This window comes from Globicephala melas, chromosome 19, assembly GCF_963455315.2.
Source record: "Globicephala melas chromosome 19, mGloMel1.2, whole genome shotgun sequence".
NCBI lineage: Eukaryota > Metazoa > Chordata > Mammalia > Artiodactyla > Delphinidae > Globicephala > Globicephala melas.
In genome coordinates, this window is record NC_083332.1 from 20618617 (window position 1) to 20633339 (window position 14723).

General features: G+C 48.5%; 1 protein-coding gene across 1 annotated transcript; it reads right to left on the reverse strand.

The window, feature by feature from the left end:
• Positions 1-3795: 3795 nt before the first annotated feature.
• On the reverse strand, positions 3796-12683 carry POP4 (POP4 homolog, ribonuclease P/MRP subunit). The gene is made up of 7 exons (XM_030874517.2): positions 12449-12683; positions 10663-10715; positions 8796-9019; positions 7346-7423; positions 7105-7166; positions 5317-5418; positions 3796-4331 (listed from the first exon to the last, which is right to left on the reverse strand). The coding sequence occupies exons 1-7, from the start codon at positions 12453-12455 to the stop codon at positions 4195-4197; spliced, it is 663 nt and encodes a 220-aa protein (XP_030730377.1). The 5' UTR covers positions 12456-12683; the 3' UTR covers positions 3796-4194.
• Positions 12684-14723: the final 2040 nt, after the last annotated feature.

Genomic DNA, 14723 nt, shown 5'->3' on the forward strand with positions numbered 1-14723 from the left:
ATATTATAGACATTTAACAGATGTCTTAATTAGGCATTATAGCTAAGAAATGCAAACTAAATTAGAACTAAAGCCATTGTCCAGAAAGAACGCTTTTTAGCATGATTTATGGCTTTTGGGGGGAATGTTCCTGTTTACTCTTCAGAATCTGAGAGATCTGTCATTTGACAATCTTTTCCAGCATCGAGAAAGCACCATCCCGAGAGGCCCAAAGCTTAAATCACAGTCCAGATGTCAGAGCTGGAAGAGACTTTAGACACCATCTGGAGCCCATGATCCTCAAACATCAACGACTGGAGGAACCAGCTGGGGTCTTAGAGAAACACAAAGCTATCTGGGCTCCACCCCTGGAGACTGATCGCAGCCCAGGATCTGGCTGCTTTTAACGCGCATCCTGATTCTCGTACGGGAAGTGCTAGAATACAACTTCGGGAAACCCTGATATAGTCTCATGGCCACACTTGACAGATGGTGATGCTCTCAAGTGTCAAAAGACTTCAGAACTGGGTGACTGGATCAGCAGAATTCCACATTCTGCCCCATGGATTAGAACTTAGCTAGCAGCTCCCACCATCTCTCCCCTCCCACTGATAAGCTAGGCGTCTCCTGAGTTTGGCAGCCGTAGTCCCACAGCCCTTCTTGCCTCTCCTCCTGTTGGCCCTGGGCCCTGTGGGCAGATTTCCTGGGTCCTCCACCTTGGCCCTGCCGGCCTCTGCCCTGAGCCTGTGTAACCACACTCGTCACATCCCACAACTGCCTGGATCCAGAGCTGCCTCCTCCAGGGAGCCTCCCTTGCCCACCCTGCCTACCTGTGGGTGCATTTCCTCCCCAACCAGACTGTGCCTGGCCCCAACAAGAGGGTGAGGGAAGAGGATTTCAGCTGTTGCAGAAATGTAAGGGAACCTAGCCCCCTCAGGGCTCCTGGTACTGGAGGGAGCAGCTGAACTGAAGTTCTATGAGCAGGTCCTAGAGTCCTGTGGTGATGGGAGCTCAGGGTCCCGCGGCTGGGCTGGATGAGCTAACGGTCCAAGCACTCCATATGGGGGGTGGGAAGGCCAGGCCAGTGTCCGAGGATGGGGGCCAGGGTGGGGGCACAACTAGTCTGTCCCAGCTGGGACAGCTCCACGGCTATTACAGACTGAATTATGTTCCCTCCAAATTCCTGTGCTGAAGCCCTGGGCCTTTAAGGAGGTAATTAAAATTAAATGAGGTTATAAAGGTGGGGCTTTAATTCCCTAGGACTGGGGTCCTTATAAGAAAGGAAGAGACACCAGAGATTCCCCCCTGCCCCCGAGTGCACACAGAAGGCCATTTGAGGACACAATGAGGTGGCCAAGGGGAAAGCTCTTACCAGACTGCAATCCTGACAGCGCCTTAATCTTGGACTTTCAGCCTCCAGAACAGTGAGAAAAGAAATGTCTGTTGATTAAGTTGCCACCTGCAGTATTTTGTTACAGCAGGCTGGGCTAATACAATAGCCGGGGCCCGTCATGTCCCTCTTACCCTCCAGGTGCTTCACCCTTTTCCTGCCCTAGAGGCTCTGACCTGTCCTCTGCAGGCCCTACAGTGCGGCTGTGTCCTCCACAGAGCTGGCTCTGGGGGATATAAAGGGCCTGGGGCCCACTCGCTCTTTGGGGAACAGTGGGTCACTGGACTGATGTCTCCTGACCCCGTAGCCTCCTCCATCCTGTCCTGAGGTGTTAACCGCTCTGCTGCTCCATGGGCCTCTCTGGGTCAGAGTTCTCCCAGGCACGAAGGTTTACACACAAGGCGAATTTAGCTGTGTCTCACAGGTATCCTACATGTCAAAGGCCCCAGCTCTGCTGGGGTCCTGCTCCCTGGGCAGTGGAGAAGGGAGAGACTGGACTGCAAAGTACCACACCACTCTCCATGACAAGCCCTGTGTCACAGCCATGGGGACACGGCCAGCCCTGTGTGCCTCCCCATGCAGCAATTAGTGCAGCTTCATTGGGAACGCTCACTCAGAGCCAGTGCCCAGCCTGGCCTGTGCCCTCCTCACCCCCTACTCTGACTGGGAGGATGGCATGGTCCTTGGAGCACAGGACCCAGTGCTAAGTGGGCCTCGGGACAAGAGGGCGTCCCAGAAACAGACATGCATAGCAGCAGCAGCTTCATAGAAGGTGAGCGTTCTCACCGAGCCTCCCTGGGGAGGGGGAGAGACGTCTACAAATTAAACAGCCACTCACATGGAAACTTGAGTCTGCGCCAAATGAAAAACAGATTTCACATGGCAATTGGTTCCAACAACTTTTCTGGAAAGCAACTGTATATTTACACAACATTGGCTGCCTTTTACATTGTAGAGGGGTGGGCAAGAGCAGTGGGGTTTAGGGGATTATAGCACCTATGCTGTTACCAGTGTGGCACTTTCAGATAGCCAGAACAGAAGCCACATTACACGGAAGACCAGAGATTCCCTCAGTGGGAACCCAGGTGATAAAGGGACCACATCATGCACTTTGGAGTATCTTCTCATCCTTGCAGCCACCCGTGGCTCTGGAGCTAGACTATGTGGTTCAAATCCCAGCTCTACCTGTCTCAGGCTGTGAGGCCTCAGGCAAATGAGTGCTCTGAGTACTAGTGACCTCATGGTCACACCCAAGGGCTGTCACTGGGTCAGGCTGCCCTGTCTGAGGTGGTGCTGGGACTTGAGCTCCCAACCACAGGCAGTGATGGCTAGACTGGGGAGAGCACCCAAGGAGACTCAGACCCTCCTGGTAAGTGAGGGACACCATGCACAGACGGAAGCGGGGTCAAGCCGCCGGGCACGTCTGTGGGAGACCCTGGGCGTGCTCAGCCTTCAGGAGGTGCAGAGGCACCGCTAGGTCTTCTTGCTCTCCTCCAATAATGTGAAGTCAGTGTTTATGCTCTCCCCTCCACTGTGGTGTTTCTCGTCCATCCAGTGTGGAGTCTGAGCGCAAAATGCTGACACAGTGAAGCCTCTGGCATTGCTGCTTCTCTTGGTGCAGAAGAAAAAGCACATGAATTTGCTGCCAGTTTGTCGCCAGGAAGGCTTCTGCCCTCACCCTGTTGGTCAGCAAACACTTGCTTCTCAAAAGAAAGGGGCGATAGGGCCTTCTGAGCCATGTGGCTTTCCTGGTAGCAGACCCTGGAAGTCTGGTCCCCACCCCGTCCTCATTCGGCCAGTCTGTACTCAGGCCCTGCACAGAAGGGCCCATCTACTGGCCCACAGGCACACTGCCCAGAGGGCTAGGGTCAGACTGCAGAGCCTGCAGAGCCACAGCTTCCAGCAGCAAAAATGGGACTAACGTCAACTAAGGTGCCACTGCGGGGGACTCAGGCTTTCCTAGTAGATTAGGCCTTGGGAAGAGCTCCAGTCTTATTTTCCCTTCAGCCCACCTTCCTTTGGACTCTAACAGACTCAGGAATTGAGAACACTCTTGTAGGCTTAAGCTCCCCATACTGGAACAAGCTTCAATAAGCACACCTAGGCCCGGCATTCTGCCTTTGTGGTCCACCTCAGTTCGAACTCCCGAATGGGCCCTAAGTCACTTAGCAACTTCACCACTCATTCCTCTTCATCTTTCTTGAAACAGCAAAGTAAACCTCAGGTCAAAGAATTCGACAGCAGGCATGATTTAAAGTGATGTATCAAAGAAGCAGGGCACCACTGAACTAGTGAGACACGGTGCCTGATGACAGAGCAAAAGACATGGCAGCTTCCACAGAGCAAAAGTAAAGGCACGAGCCATGCACAGCTCAAGCCTCCCCTTCCCTTCCATCCTAGTGGTGCTGCAGGAATCACTCCTGTAGTCTGTTCATGCCCACATGCATATTTTATTATCACATAAACAACTCATTCATCATAGAACGTTCTGAAAACACTGAAAAGTATGAAAAAGAAAAAAACAAATAAACTCACTATTCAAGTCAACCTGTGTTAATTCTGGTGTTTTCTGCCAATCTTTTCTGTCCATGGGAGTAATACAAAAACAAGAGCATCTATAAAGACACATCCCTGTGGTCCCTGACTTCTGTGCTCAGTACAGTGTGCTTCTTCCCAGATGATTAAACGTCCTTAACTCTGATTTAGACTGGCTGGAGGTGGTCTATAACCAGAACTGGCCCGACCATCTCTTCCTTGAAAGGTGGGTAATTCAGGTTGTTTCCAGTTTTTCGCTGTCATAAACGATTCCCTTAGGCAGGAAGAGCTCACAAGTCAATTGTTCCCTTTGCTTTGAACTTCTTCGCAGACCGCTCACTTGACCGCAGCTGGAATTTGCTCCCATAAATGTAGGAAATAAAGCCATCGATCTCCACAGTGAACACACAGTTTAGCTTGGGGATAACTAAAAAAAAGCAGGAGAAAAAGGATGAGGGAAAAAGTCCTGGCAGTAAGTTCACTTTTGTGGAGACTATTATTCCCAAGATGTTTGTATTAGAAAATACAACAAGCTAATAGGAAAAGATAATAAGAAATGGTGAAACCCACAAAGGTAACAGCACCAGGATTAAAGGGGATTATTCTGCCAAAAGGCCAATTTATTCACATTTTAAATATAACTCAACACCTAGTTTTCTGGGTCAAAGGCTATGAACCAAACTCCCAAAACCAGAAACCCCCAGAAAAACTGCCAGAAACAGGTCTTGCCACATAACTTTCAGATGGACTCATGGCTTTATGCTTACTGGGGAAACCTGTACACCACTTTCTGAGGTCTAAAATGAAAGCAGAAGAATATAGAGGGGAATGGAACAAAGCAACAAGAAAACCAAGCTTCAAAAAATTAAAGGAACAAAAACCTCCCACTGTGGTTTTGAAATCTCTGGATTCATGGGCAAGGAGGGGGTGTGGAAATCCTGACAGACTGGCCGCTCGTCTCTGCCAGAGCAGTGAGCTCTAGCACACCAGGCGGATAAGCTTGCACTTGCTTCCCTGGAACCCAGAGAATCACCACCAAGGGCGCTGGCTCTGGGAACTCCAGGGGCAGGTGCTTCGTCCCTGCTATCTGTCTAGCTACAACCCTCTGGGAGGCATTAGCCTTTGGGCAGGTGGAGGGTCCCAGTCCTGGAAATAGACCCAGGTGTCTGGAGGCACAGCCAAGCAGCCCTTCCTTCCCTTGAACACATCTGGCCAAAGCTGCTGGCTGGGCTCATGAGTACCTCAGGGAGAGCCCTGGGTGCTGGGATGGTCTCTGCAGGCTTGGAATGTAAGGTCAGCAGGTACCTACAATCTGTGCTGACTTGAAAGGCCAAACTGAGCTTTAGAGTCATGAGGAAAGGGCCGACAAATCGGCTGGGGAGGCCACAGCCCACGGCGATCCAGTTACGTACCTTTCAGGCGGTCTTCTTTAGTGATAATTTTGAAAATGTGCTTTGTTTCCTGTAGAAGGATTCCTGTAATGCCCACGTAGGAGGGGCATTTGGATTTTGTAACTGCAAAGGAAAAGGGGGGTTCAGGGCTCAGGCCTCTGTGGTGTTAGGGGAGCCACAGGCAGCCAGGCCTGCAGGGGCTGTGGGTTCTGGTCCCAACCTTGAGCCAGCAGAGGAAGAAAGACCACCCACAGGGGCAGGGTGAGGTGGAGGCTCCTTGGCTGGGCAGGGACCAAGTGGGATGAGAACCTAGGCTTCCCAATCCCTGGTGGTGGCTTAATAGCCTCTGTGCTCTGCTAAGGTGTCCTCTGGAAGGCCTGCTGCCACAGGGGTCCCGGGCAGGATTCTGGAGCCAAGAGGTCACACGTGGATCTAGCACCACCAAGGCCCACAGTCGGGCTGCTCTGGCAGGGCCAAGTCTCACTTACAGGACCTGAATGAACGCCTGTTCATCATGGTCTTCCCAGAACCTCCTGAACTCTGGACAGAATGGGAGCCCACTATAGGCCACCCAGCAGTGAGCTGCCACCACAGGCAGTAGGCCTCTCACCTCCCCCAACCTATCCCCCAAGGTAGTCAATACAAATTCAATGAACGCATACTATGTGTCTGGCAGTGTCCTAGGTAGGTGCTGGGCACAGTAGTAAGTGCTGCTCTCACAAAGCTGCTGTTCTAATAGGGGGAGGGGTAATGTGTACCAAACCAGACAACTGTATTTTCTGATAGTGATGAGTGCTATGAAAAAACAAGGGCAGGGTAATGGGGTGGGGGGTCATCTTTAGCTATGGTAGACTCCTGGGAAGTGACATCTGAGTAGGGACCTGAATAATGAGAAAGAATCAGTCCCTGAGCACACAGAACTCTCTGGGTAGAGGGAAGAAGCAAATGCTAAGACCCTGTGGCAGGGCCAGGCCTGGTGAGAAGCAGAAAGCAGGCCAGTATGGTTAGACCTGGTGCCCAAGGAGGTTGGACAGGCTGTTTAGAATACAGTAAGGAGGCAGAAGGGACACAACCTGATTTCTGTTGTAGAATCTTCTCTCTGGCTGCCTGGTCAGGGGAGGAGCAGTGTGTCAGCAGGGAGAAGGTTAAGCAGCTTTGCAGTAATCCAGGGGAGACGGTGGTGGCTTAGATTTGGGTGTTAGGACGTGCTAATGGATTGGAGGTAGGCAATTAGGAAAGAAGAAATGTGGATACCTCCTAGGTTTTTGGCTTGAACAACCAGGGTAAATAGTGGTACTATATTAGTGGCACTCAGTAGTACTCAGTGGTATCACTAAAGGTGATTCTCAGTGGCAACTTAGATGATGAAGGCCAGGGGAGGGGCTGATCTGAGAGGCCCAGAGTTCTGTTTTGGATAAGTCAAGTTTACAATGTCTACTGCACGTCTGGGTGGCTATGTCCAGTAGACAGTTGAATTCAAGGAGTTCAAGGGTAAGGTCTGTGCTGGAGATGACAACTTGGGAACTGTTGGTCCACAGCCGACATTTAAAACCATGGGGCTGTTCAAGATACCAGGCTGTGGGTGAGTGCCAGCAGCTGCTGTGTCCTTTGGGATACCAGCAGGGGTCTTCTATGTGGAGAAGGTACACAGAGGCCATTCAGAGTATCCAACAAGTGGCCAGAATTGGCTAAGACAGCTATAGTCATCGTCTACCCTAAGTGCTGGTGATGTAGGGTTATCCACATAGCAAGGAATTGTCACTGAATGATGGCTTGGGCAGCCAGATGATGTGCTCTTAGGCAAATTACCTGAAACAATAGCGCCATGAAGATCTGCCTTTAAAAGCTTGGCCTGAATCATCTGTGGCTGCCTACGAGGTAAACAAAAGCCCATAATGTATACCATTATAATGAATTCTGAAAGAAGTCAACAGGTCTACAAACTTCTGCAGCCAGGCAATGCTGATAGCAGGCTCCGAAAGCTGCATTTACAATGAGCCTAAGACTTGGGCTCTGCCTCAAAGGGCAAGGCTTCAGAATTGTAACTCACATGTCTGGTTTGAGACCATTGCACAGATCCCGGATGTACTGTTTCCAGAGTTCATGCAGAGGGAGAAAAAGACTGTACCTGTGGCAAAGTCAGATAGAGGTAAAACGTTAGGCAATGTGAGCTTGGGATTATAACATCCAAAGAGCACAGAGCTTGGCTTGATGCCAAGGACCGTGACCTGGATCACTGGGGCCTGTTCTACTCCCGATAACCACACTAAAATCCAGTACTTTCACCTCTCAAACCTTAGTTTCCTCACTGGTAGAACCCTCTCAAAGCTAAGTTTTTGCTAATGAGAAGAGGAAGGTGTTGCCTTCCTTTGCCCCTTCATCCTTCCTGCTGGTTAGATGCAGGCATGACAGCTGGAGCTCAAGCAGACATCTTAGACCATGAAGTAACACCTACAATGGTGAAGCAGCAAGGATGCACCCAGGGCTACAATCCTGGTTGTCTGATGGCCGTGGAACTGCCTACCACACCAGCCCAGGATGGTGTTCATCTAGATTTCTTTTCACAAGAGAAATAAACTTCCATCTTATTTAAGCTACTGCTATTTTGAGGTTTTCTGTTACAGGAAGCTGAACCCAGTAAGCCCTCAGTAAACAGGAGTTGCTGGTTGTCATAAGTCCCTGTGCAAGGTGACAGGGTCTGTCTGGAGGATGAGTGAGAAGTGGCGAGGTGAAGGAGAGGGAACAGGTGAGACGACCCCAAACGGGTCTTCCTAGCACTTCACGGGGAGTCCATTTAACGAAGCTACTGGTTAGAGAAATGAGAACCTCAGGCTCAAACCCAAAGTGGACTCTATTGATGGGGACATGGGTGAGGCACACCAGGGGCAGGCAGCAGTCCCTTCCTCCTCCCAAAGCCCAGCTGATTTTGTGAGAGGGGACATGAACAAAGTGACAGACTCTATCTTATGGGATGTGGGAGGCTATCTGGTTACAGACCTTGGAGCAAAAGCATATGAACAGTCCTAAGACACGCAAATGCAGAACCGTGGCCAAGGAGGGATGAAGTGTCAGCTGGAGGGAGGAACATGTTCTCCCACAGAGAGTGATGTGTCTCTTTCAGAAACTTCTGAAACATATGGGCAGCACCTTCTTTGGCAATAAGACCCCAATGGGTGATTCTGTCTAGTGCTATTAGAAGCTACAAAGAGATATATGTTAAGAAATATCAGTTTCTCTTTTTCTAAGAAAACTGAAAGACAAATAGTCTGTTGCCCATGGCTTATGGCACTGGTCTTATTAGTTAAGGATAGGACAGAAGCCAAGCAGAAAAGCCAAACCCAAACAGTCCGAATTGGTAAAGGAAGCCTGCCCCCTTGTGGCAGAAGTGGGAGAGGCTCTCTTAGCTTAAGCAGAGCGGGGCTACCTAGCTTCCCAAGTCCATACTCAACACAAGGAAGATTAAGTCTCTGGGGTGGAAAGGCAGGAAAGGCTTGCCATACCTCTGTTGCTCTGGATTAATGTCAAAGAGCCGCAGCTCCCTCCTCTGCTTGGCAGAGAGGCCTTTAGATTTCTTTTTCTTTTCCTTCTGCTTCCGGTGAGTGAAGTACTCCAGAACAACGGCCTTGCGTTGCAGGTGGTCCTCCTGGGCTTGTCGGCTCATGCGGGGCATGCTCCGCTTCAGGAAGGCCCTCACAAAGGCCTCGGCCCGCTGGGTTCCTGGGTGCTGCATGAGGACAAGATGGTGTGGTGCTCACAGCTCTAGTTGGGGCTACCCAGACCCCCAGGCCCTCCCACACACTGCTGTAACAGCAGATGGGCCGCCTTCACTGACCCACCTATCTACCCACTGAGGCTCACACAGCCTCTCATCTGCTGCATGTTCGCTACCCTCAGCTGGGCAGATGTGAAAGTCACATTCAAATGCCAATTCGTAACTGCCACACAAAACAGCCACGTCAAACTCCAACCTCCTACCCTGCTCTCTGAGGTTATTCTGAGGATAAAAACAAAACAAAACAAAACACAACAATAAAAAAATTAAAGCAAAACAAACAAAAAAAACATTACCTTTGGAAAAAAAGACTTCTCTCATCCTTGAGAAATGTATGACAATGTGTTTAAACTGTCATGATCAGATGAAGGCAAGCTCAGAGTAGAGCCAGGCTACGGCCTTGAAGGAAATGACCCCAACACTAGGAAAAACGGCATAACCAAGCACTCCAGGGTGGGCCCAGCCACAGCAGGTAGGGATTCTGACATTGCGGCCATATCGTAATACTCTTTACTTGAGTTTCCAGCCTGTGGATGCAGCATGGTTATTTTCCTGGTCTGCTCTGGCATCACTTGAGGAAATAAACTGTCAGCGTATCTTATCTTAGCCCCATGTGTTCACTCTTTTCCACATAGAACAGAGCATCACATGACTGTGACTGAGCACCTGCACTTAGAGAGGACTTCTGGGCAAAGTAACTATCATAAATTGTGTGTAATTCTTGAAAGAACAAGCATCACTGTCTCTCAAGTTGGAGTTCCACCAGTCTATTCCTCATTCTGATGCTTTGCCCTCATGTTTGCCACAGCCCTGGGTAGCACGGTCTACTGAGGTCCTCCCTCTTGACGGGGCCATTTCCTGGACCTTTGTTGCACTAACTGGGCTGCAAACACCTTGCGGCTAATGTGTCAATAGTAATCAAGCTCTCATTTCATGGGCAGAAGCAGGCACGTGGATGCGTGGGAGGTGGGGATAAAGATGTGATACACACGCTCTTCATGGGAGCCCATGGTAAGGAGGGAAGTCAGTTTCAGCTTTGTATTATTATCAGTATTATTACTGTAAGAGGACATGTGAGTCTTTAAATACCTAAGTGGCCCATCTTTCATAGAGAAGCCAAATTAAGGTGTATCACTCTTTCAAAATCTTGATTTTAAAAGCAACTCCCTCATTATGAGTCACCAGTGAAGCTTCTGCCAAACTGACAAAGAATCTTTGTAGCACCCAGATATGATCCATCAATTACACTCATGAAATGTGATCTGACTGCCCTCTTCAGGAGTGAAAGGGGCACAGTAACAAGGTCAAATGACAGTGCTTGCCACAGCAGGTGGCAGGTGAGCATAGCCTAGTGTCCCCTACACAGTGGGAGATGACACAGATCAAGAAATCCCAGTTAACCAAACTTGACTCTGGTATAATGGGAAAGGAGGCCAGCAGAACAACAAACCTTGATTAAGCCTAACATGTCTGCTGGAAACGTGGGGAGTGAAATGTGGGAAAGGACATCTAAAACAGCACTAACGGTTAAGAAGCCACTGAGCCATCTTTGGCATCACCTCTGTTGCTCCCAGACCTCCTGCCAAGCACTGTACCTGAATGTCGAACTCTTTTGCATCTTTCTGAGAAAGGGCATGGTAGATCACACCTGGGAGATTTAAAGAAAACAAACACGAAATGATCAACTCTGTTGGCTATGGCTATAAGACCTAAGACTTTTATAACTATGAAAATAACTATGCTTATTCAGAGACAGAAGATGGGGGTAGTACAATGAGCACAGCTTCAAAGCTTTCTTGGATGCCTCTTGCCCTACCCTCTAGCCACATCCGTGCTAGAAGTTCCAATGGTGTGCCTTAAAATAGTGCTTCTCAAACATGAATGTGTGTCAGAATCTCCGAGAACTTATTAAAATGTAGATTCTTGGGCCCCACTCTCAGATCCTGCATTCCTAACAAGTTCTCAGATGCTACTGAAGCTCAGCAGACAATACTTAGAGTTGCCCTGGTTTAAAATACCACAAGTTAGGAGCCTGAGCAGTTGCTCTAGAAGTCTAATGATGTAAATCATTTAAAAGTTATGTGACAGGGCTTTCCAGGATGAAGACAGTTGGAACTATTACATTTTGTTTACTGTTAGATGTTTAAAAAAGACTCTTCACATTTTAATATCTACGAAACTGAGATGTATTATACAACTGATGGTGTCCTAAACTGATAAAATACAGTAGCTCTTTCTTCAAGCTCAAAATACACATTGCTCAATGTGGTTTTAACCTTTAAAAACTCACACTCCCGTTTCTTAATTTGTCTGAAAAAGAAAACCATGGCATTGGGGACAGAATATGGGTGTGAATGGGATAAGAATGAGACAAAGGCCTGGTTTAAGGGCCAAAAGACTAGAAAATTTGGTTCATGCTCTATAAATTCCAACCCAGCTCTACTGTGCTTCCCTGAGTTCATTTGAACCAGCAAACCAAAGTGGTTACAAGTTTTATATAGAGTCTGGTTCTCTCTCAGATGGAAGATAGGGATTAAAACCTGTCTGTAGAGAGCAACTTGCAGGGCCTGGACCCCAGGAATGACTCTGTACCTGTCACAGGTGCCTTGCATTAGACCCAGAAGTCTTTTTTTCCCTATAACAATAGACATCTAACAGTTATTGAGCCCTCATTGTTTGCCATGCCCCTGATTAAAAGCTACATATATTTTATCTCATTATACTTTCTGAAAAATCCTTTAAAGGAGTTATTATTCCTATTATGCACTGAGAAAACTGAAGTTAAAATATGCTGAGACACTTAACTTGATCACATAGGTAGGCAGTGGCAGAGGTGGAACTTAAAATCCAGCTTTAACGGTGTCATGCCCCTGCCTCTAAATGCCCTGGGTGCTTGCTCCCCTCCTTGGCACACCTCTGCTCAACTCTCAAAGCTTTGGGCTAGTGGTATCAATCCTCAGCACGCTCCCTGCGCTTTACACCAGACAAGGGTGATTCACAGAATAGCAGGCTGGGCAGGCATCATTATCAGTACCTTACAAAAGGGGAAACCGGGCTGCAGAGAGGAACAGGGCCTTGACCACGCCAAGAGAGAGATACTGGCCAAGTCGCACCAAGGCCTTGGGCCGACCTCTAGCACCACTCACTCACTACTGAGCAGCCCCCGGAGAGAACCTGCCTCCAGCTCTGACATAGTTCAGAGACTAGGCAGGCCAACCGGGACCCCGGGCCACAGTTACACTTAGGTAAGGCGGGACAGTTTCCACAGCAGATCCGTTCGGACTCCGCCGCGACCCTTTTCACCCACCAGTATCTACACCTAGTCTCCGACTCTTTAACATCCCACCCGTCTCCAATTTCGTGACCCTCAACACGGCTTACTGTTCATTCTCGGACCGCTTCCGGTGCGCTCTGTTGACGTCTTCTTCAGGCGTCGCTCACTCTTTACCTCTCTCTACTTTCTTCAGCAGCCCTCGACCACCACAGCCTCTCTCGTCAAAGTCTGTGCTGGAGAGGTTCCTTCTGCCTGAAGTCGCGCGGTAAGCTAAGCTGAGAGACTGACACGCTCCTACGGGGATCAGGAGCCACAAGCTCCAAACTCGAGGATGGCGCCGTCCGTGACGTCACCGACGAGCGCCGACTTAGGATGGCGCATGCGCCTCGGAGCGGACTCCGCAGCGCGGAGAATTACTGCGGGCTGTGAAACTGTCTCTCCTTGGTGGGGCTCTCTCAGTGTGTGTTTTGTAGGCGAGGGAAGGCCAGAAGCAGTAGGGTTGGAGTTGGGGAGTGTGGAATGCATGTGAAGGCCCGGAATAGAGTGAGGCGAGTCGACTTGGAGAGGACAGAGGGAGGTTGGGGACCAGGGGAGGGTGGACATGGGATGGGAAGGGTGGTGGGAATGAGGTCTGTGCGATCCCTAATCGTGCTCTCTACACGTCAGCCGAGGCACTGAAGTTGGTATAGGAGGCTTACGTTCTTGTTTTGTCTCTGCTACTAGCTAGCAGTGTCATCTCACTTAATGCACGTCGCATCTCTGGGCCTCACTTTTCCTGTGTACTGTGTGAGTGGGGTTGGACTTGATAGTCTCTGAAAGTTTTCTTGAGACCCAGCATATTAGTTTTTGTCAGTAAGATAAAAGGCGAGGAATTGATTCTCGCCCTGGGGAAGGGTTCAAGAAGTGTGGCTTCAAGGCCTGGTGGAGACCTCTTAGGTGAGACCCGATGCTACACAGAACTGTGCAGTCTTAACTTTTACTGAGTGCTGGGCATGGGCAGGGTACTGCTTGGAAAAGAAAAGCAATATGGTTTGTATTCTAAGCTAGTGGTTCTCAACTTTCAGTATGGTATAAACTCCTTTTAAAGAAAAAAAATTTCTCAGGGAACCGTGGGAGTATGTCCACGCATCCTAGTTTGAGAAACATTGACTTAAGTTTCTTAAGTGGTGGTGACCTTGTGCCATTTTGATCTTAAACATAAGACTGCAGGCCCTGAAATTGAGTGACTTGTCTAGCATTTACCTTATATGTATATTACCATCACAATTGAAACACAACATTTAAACCAAAACGTATTGCACTTGCAGATGCCTGAGAATACTTAGGAGTCTATGGAACTAAGTTTGAGAAACTGCTCTTGGGGATCCATACTATGTGAACTACCATATCTGTTTTTTAAAATAGCAGCAGGGCTTCCCTGGTGGCGCAGTGGTTGAGAGTCCGCCTGCTGATGCAGGAGACACGGGTTCGTGCCCCGGTCCGGGAAGAACCCACATGCTGCAGAGCGGCTGGTCCCGTGAGCCATGGCCGCTGGACCTGTGCGTCTAGAGCCTGTGCTCCGCAGCGGGAGAGGCCACAACAGTGAGAGGCCCGCGTACCGCAAAAAAGAAAAAAATTAATTTATTTATTTAATTAAATTAAATAGCAGCAGAAGACAGCAAGAGCCAATTTCAGTGTTATACTCAAGGAGGCCCTTTTGAGCAGGACCTTTGTGATTATGGATATAAGGGAGAAGGCAGACCTCTGTCTCTGAGAGTTTTTCTAGGGTTGTTAGGACTCTTAACTCCCAATTGACCCCTTCTCGAGTAGTCAAGGCAGCCCTGGATGACTGCTAGTCTTCCCTAGAATTCCCTGATTGTGGTGGGGTAAGCACTCCCAGAGCTGCAGTTACTCTATAGTTCCCTGATCACTTAAGTCTTTTTTAAAAAACGAACAAACCACTTTATTGTCCTCAGGAAATAATTGTATATGTATGCAGAGAGATATCTTTCCTTACAGGTATTGTTATCATTGTGATTGTCATTTAAGCGGCAGTTTGAAAACTACTTGATGTTTGAAAATAGTGGATTAAACACATGAAGTATGTAGGTTAATTAAATTCATTATAATCGCAGGGTAAGCTTCAAAAATTCATATTCCTTGCCATCCCTGGAGATTCTTATTTAGTAGGTGGGTCCCAAAGAATGTTCCCAGGTGACTCTGTTGAGTAATTAAGTTTGGGAACTACAGTATGTTATGTTTATATAACATATAATGGAATACCATACAGCCATTTAACAAATTACATACAAGTTTTGAAAAGGTTGCAAACTATTTTTTTAATTTAATTTATTTATTTTTTAAAATTTTATTTTTATTTTTTTCTGGCTGTGTTTGGGTCTT

What these genes read in the sequence shown, in the direction of transcription:
- POP4 (XM_030874517.2), bottom strand. An exon ending in ATTAATCCAGAGCAACAGAG is followed by an intron (nt 7,424 to 8,795) that starts GTATGGCAAGCC and finishes ACTTTGCCACAG; the next exon opens with GTACAGTCTTTTTCTCCCTC. An exon ending in TAAAGAAGACCGCCTGAAAG is followed by an intron (nt 4,332 to 5,316) that starts GTACGTAACTGG and finishes GCTTTTTTTTAG; the next exon opens with TTATCCCCAAGCTAAACTGT.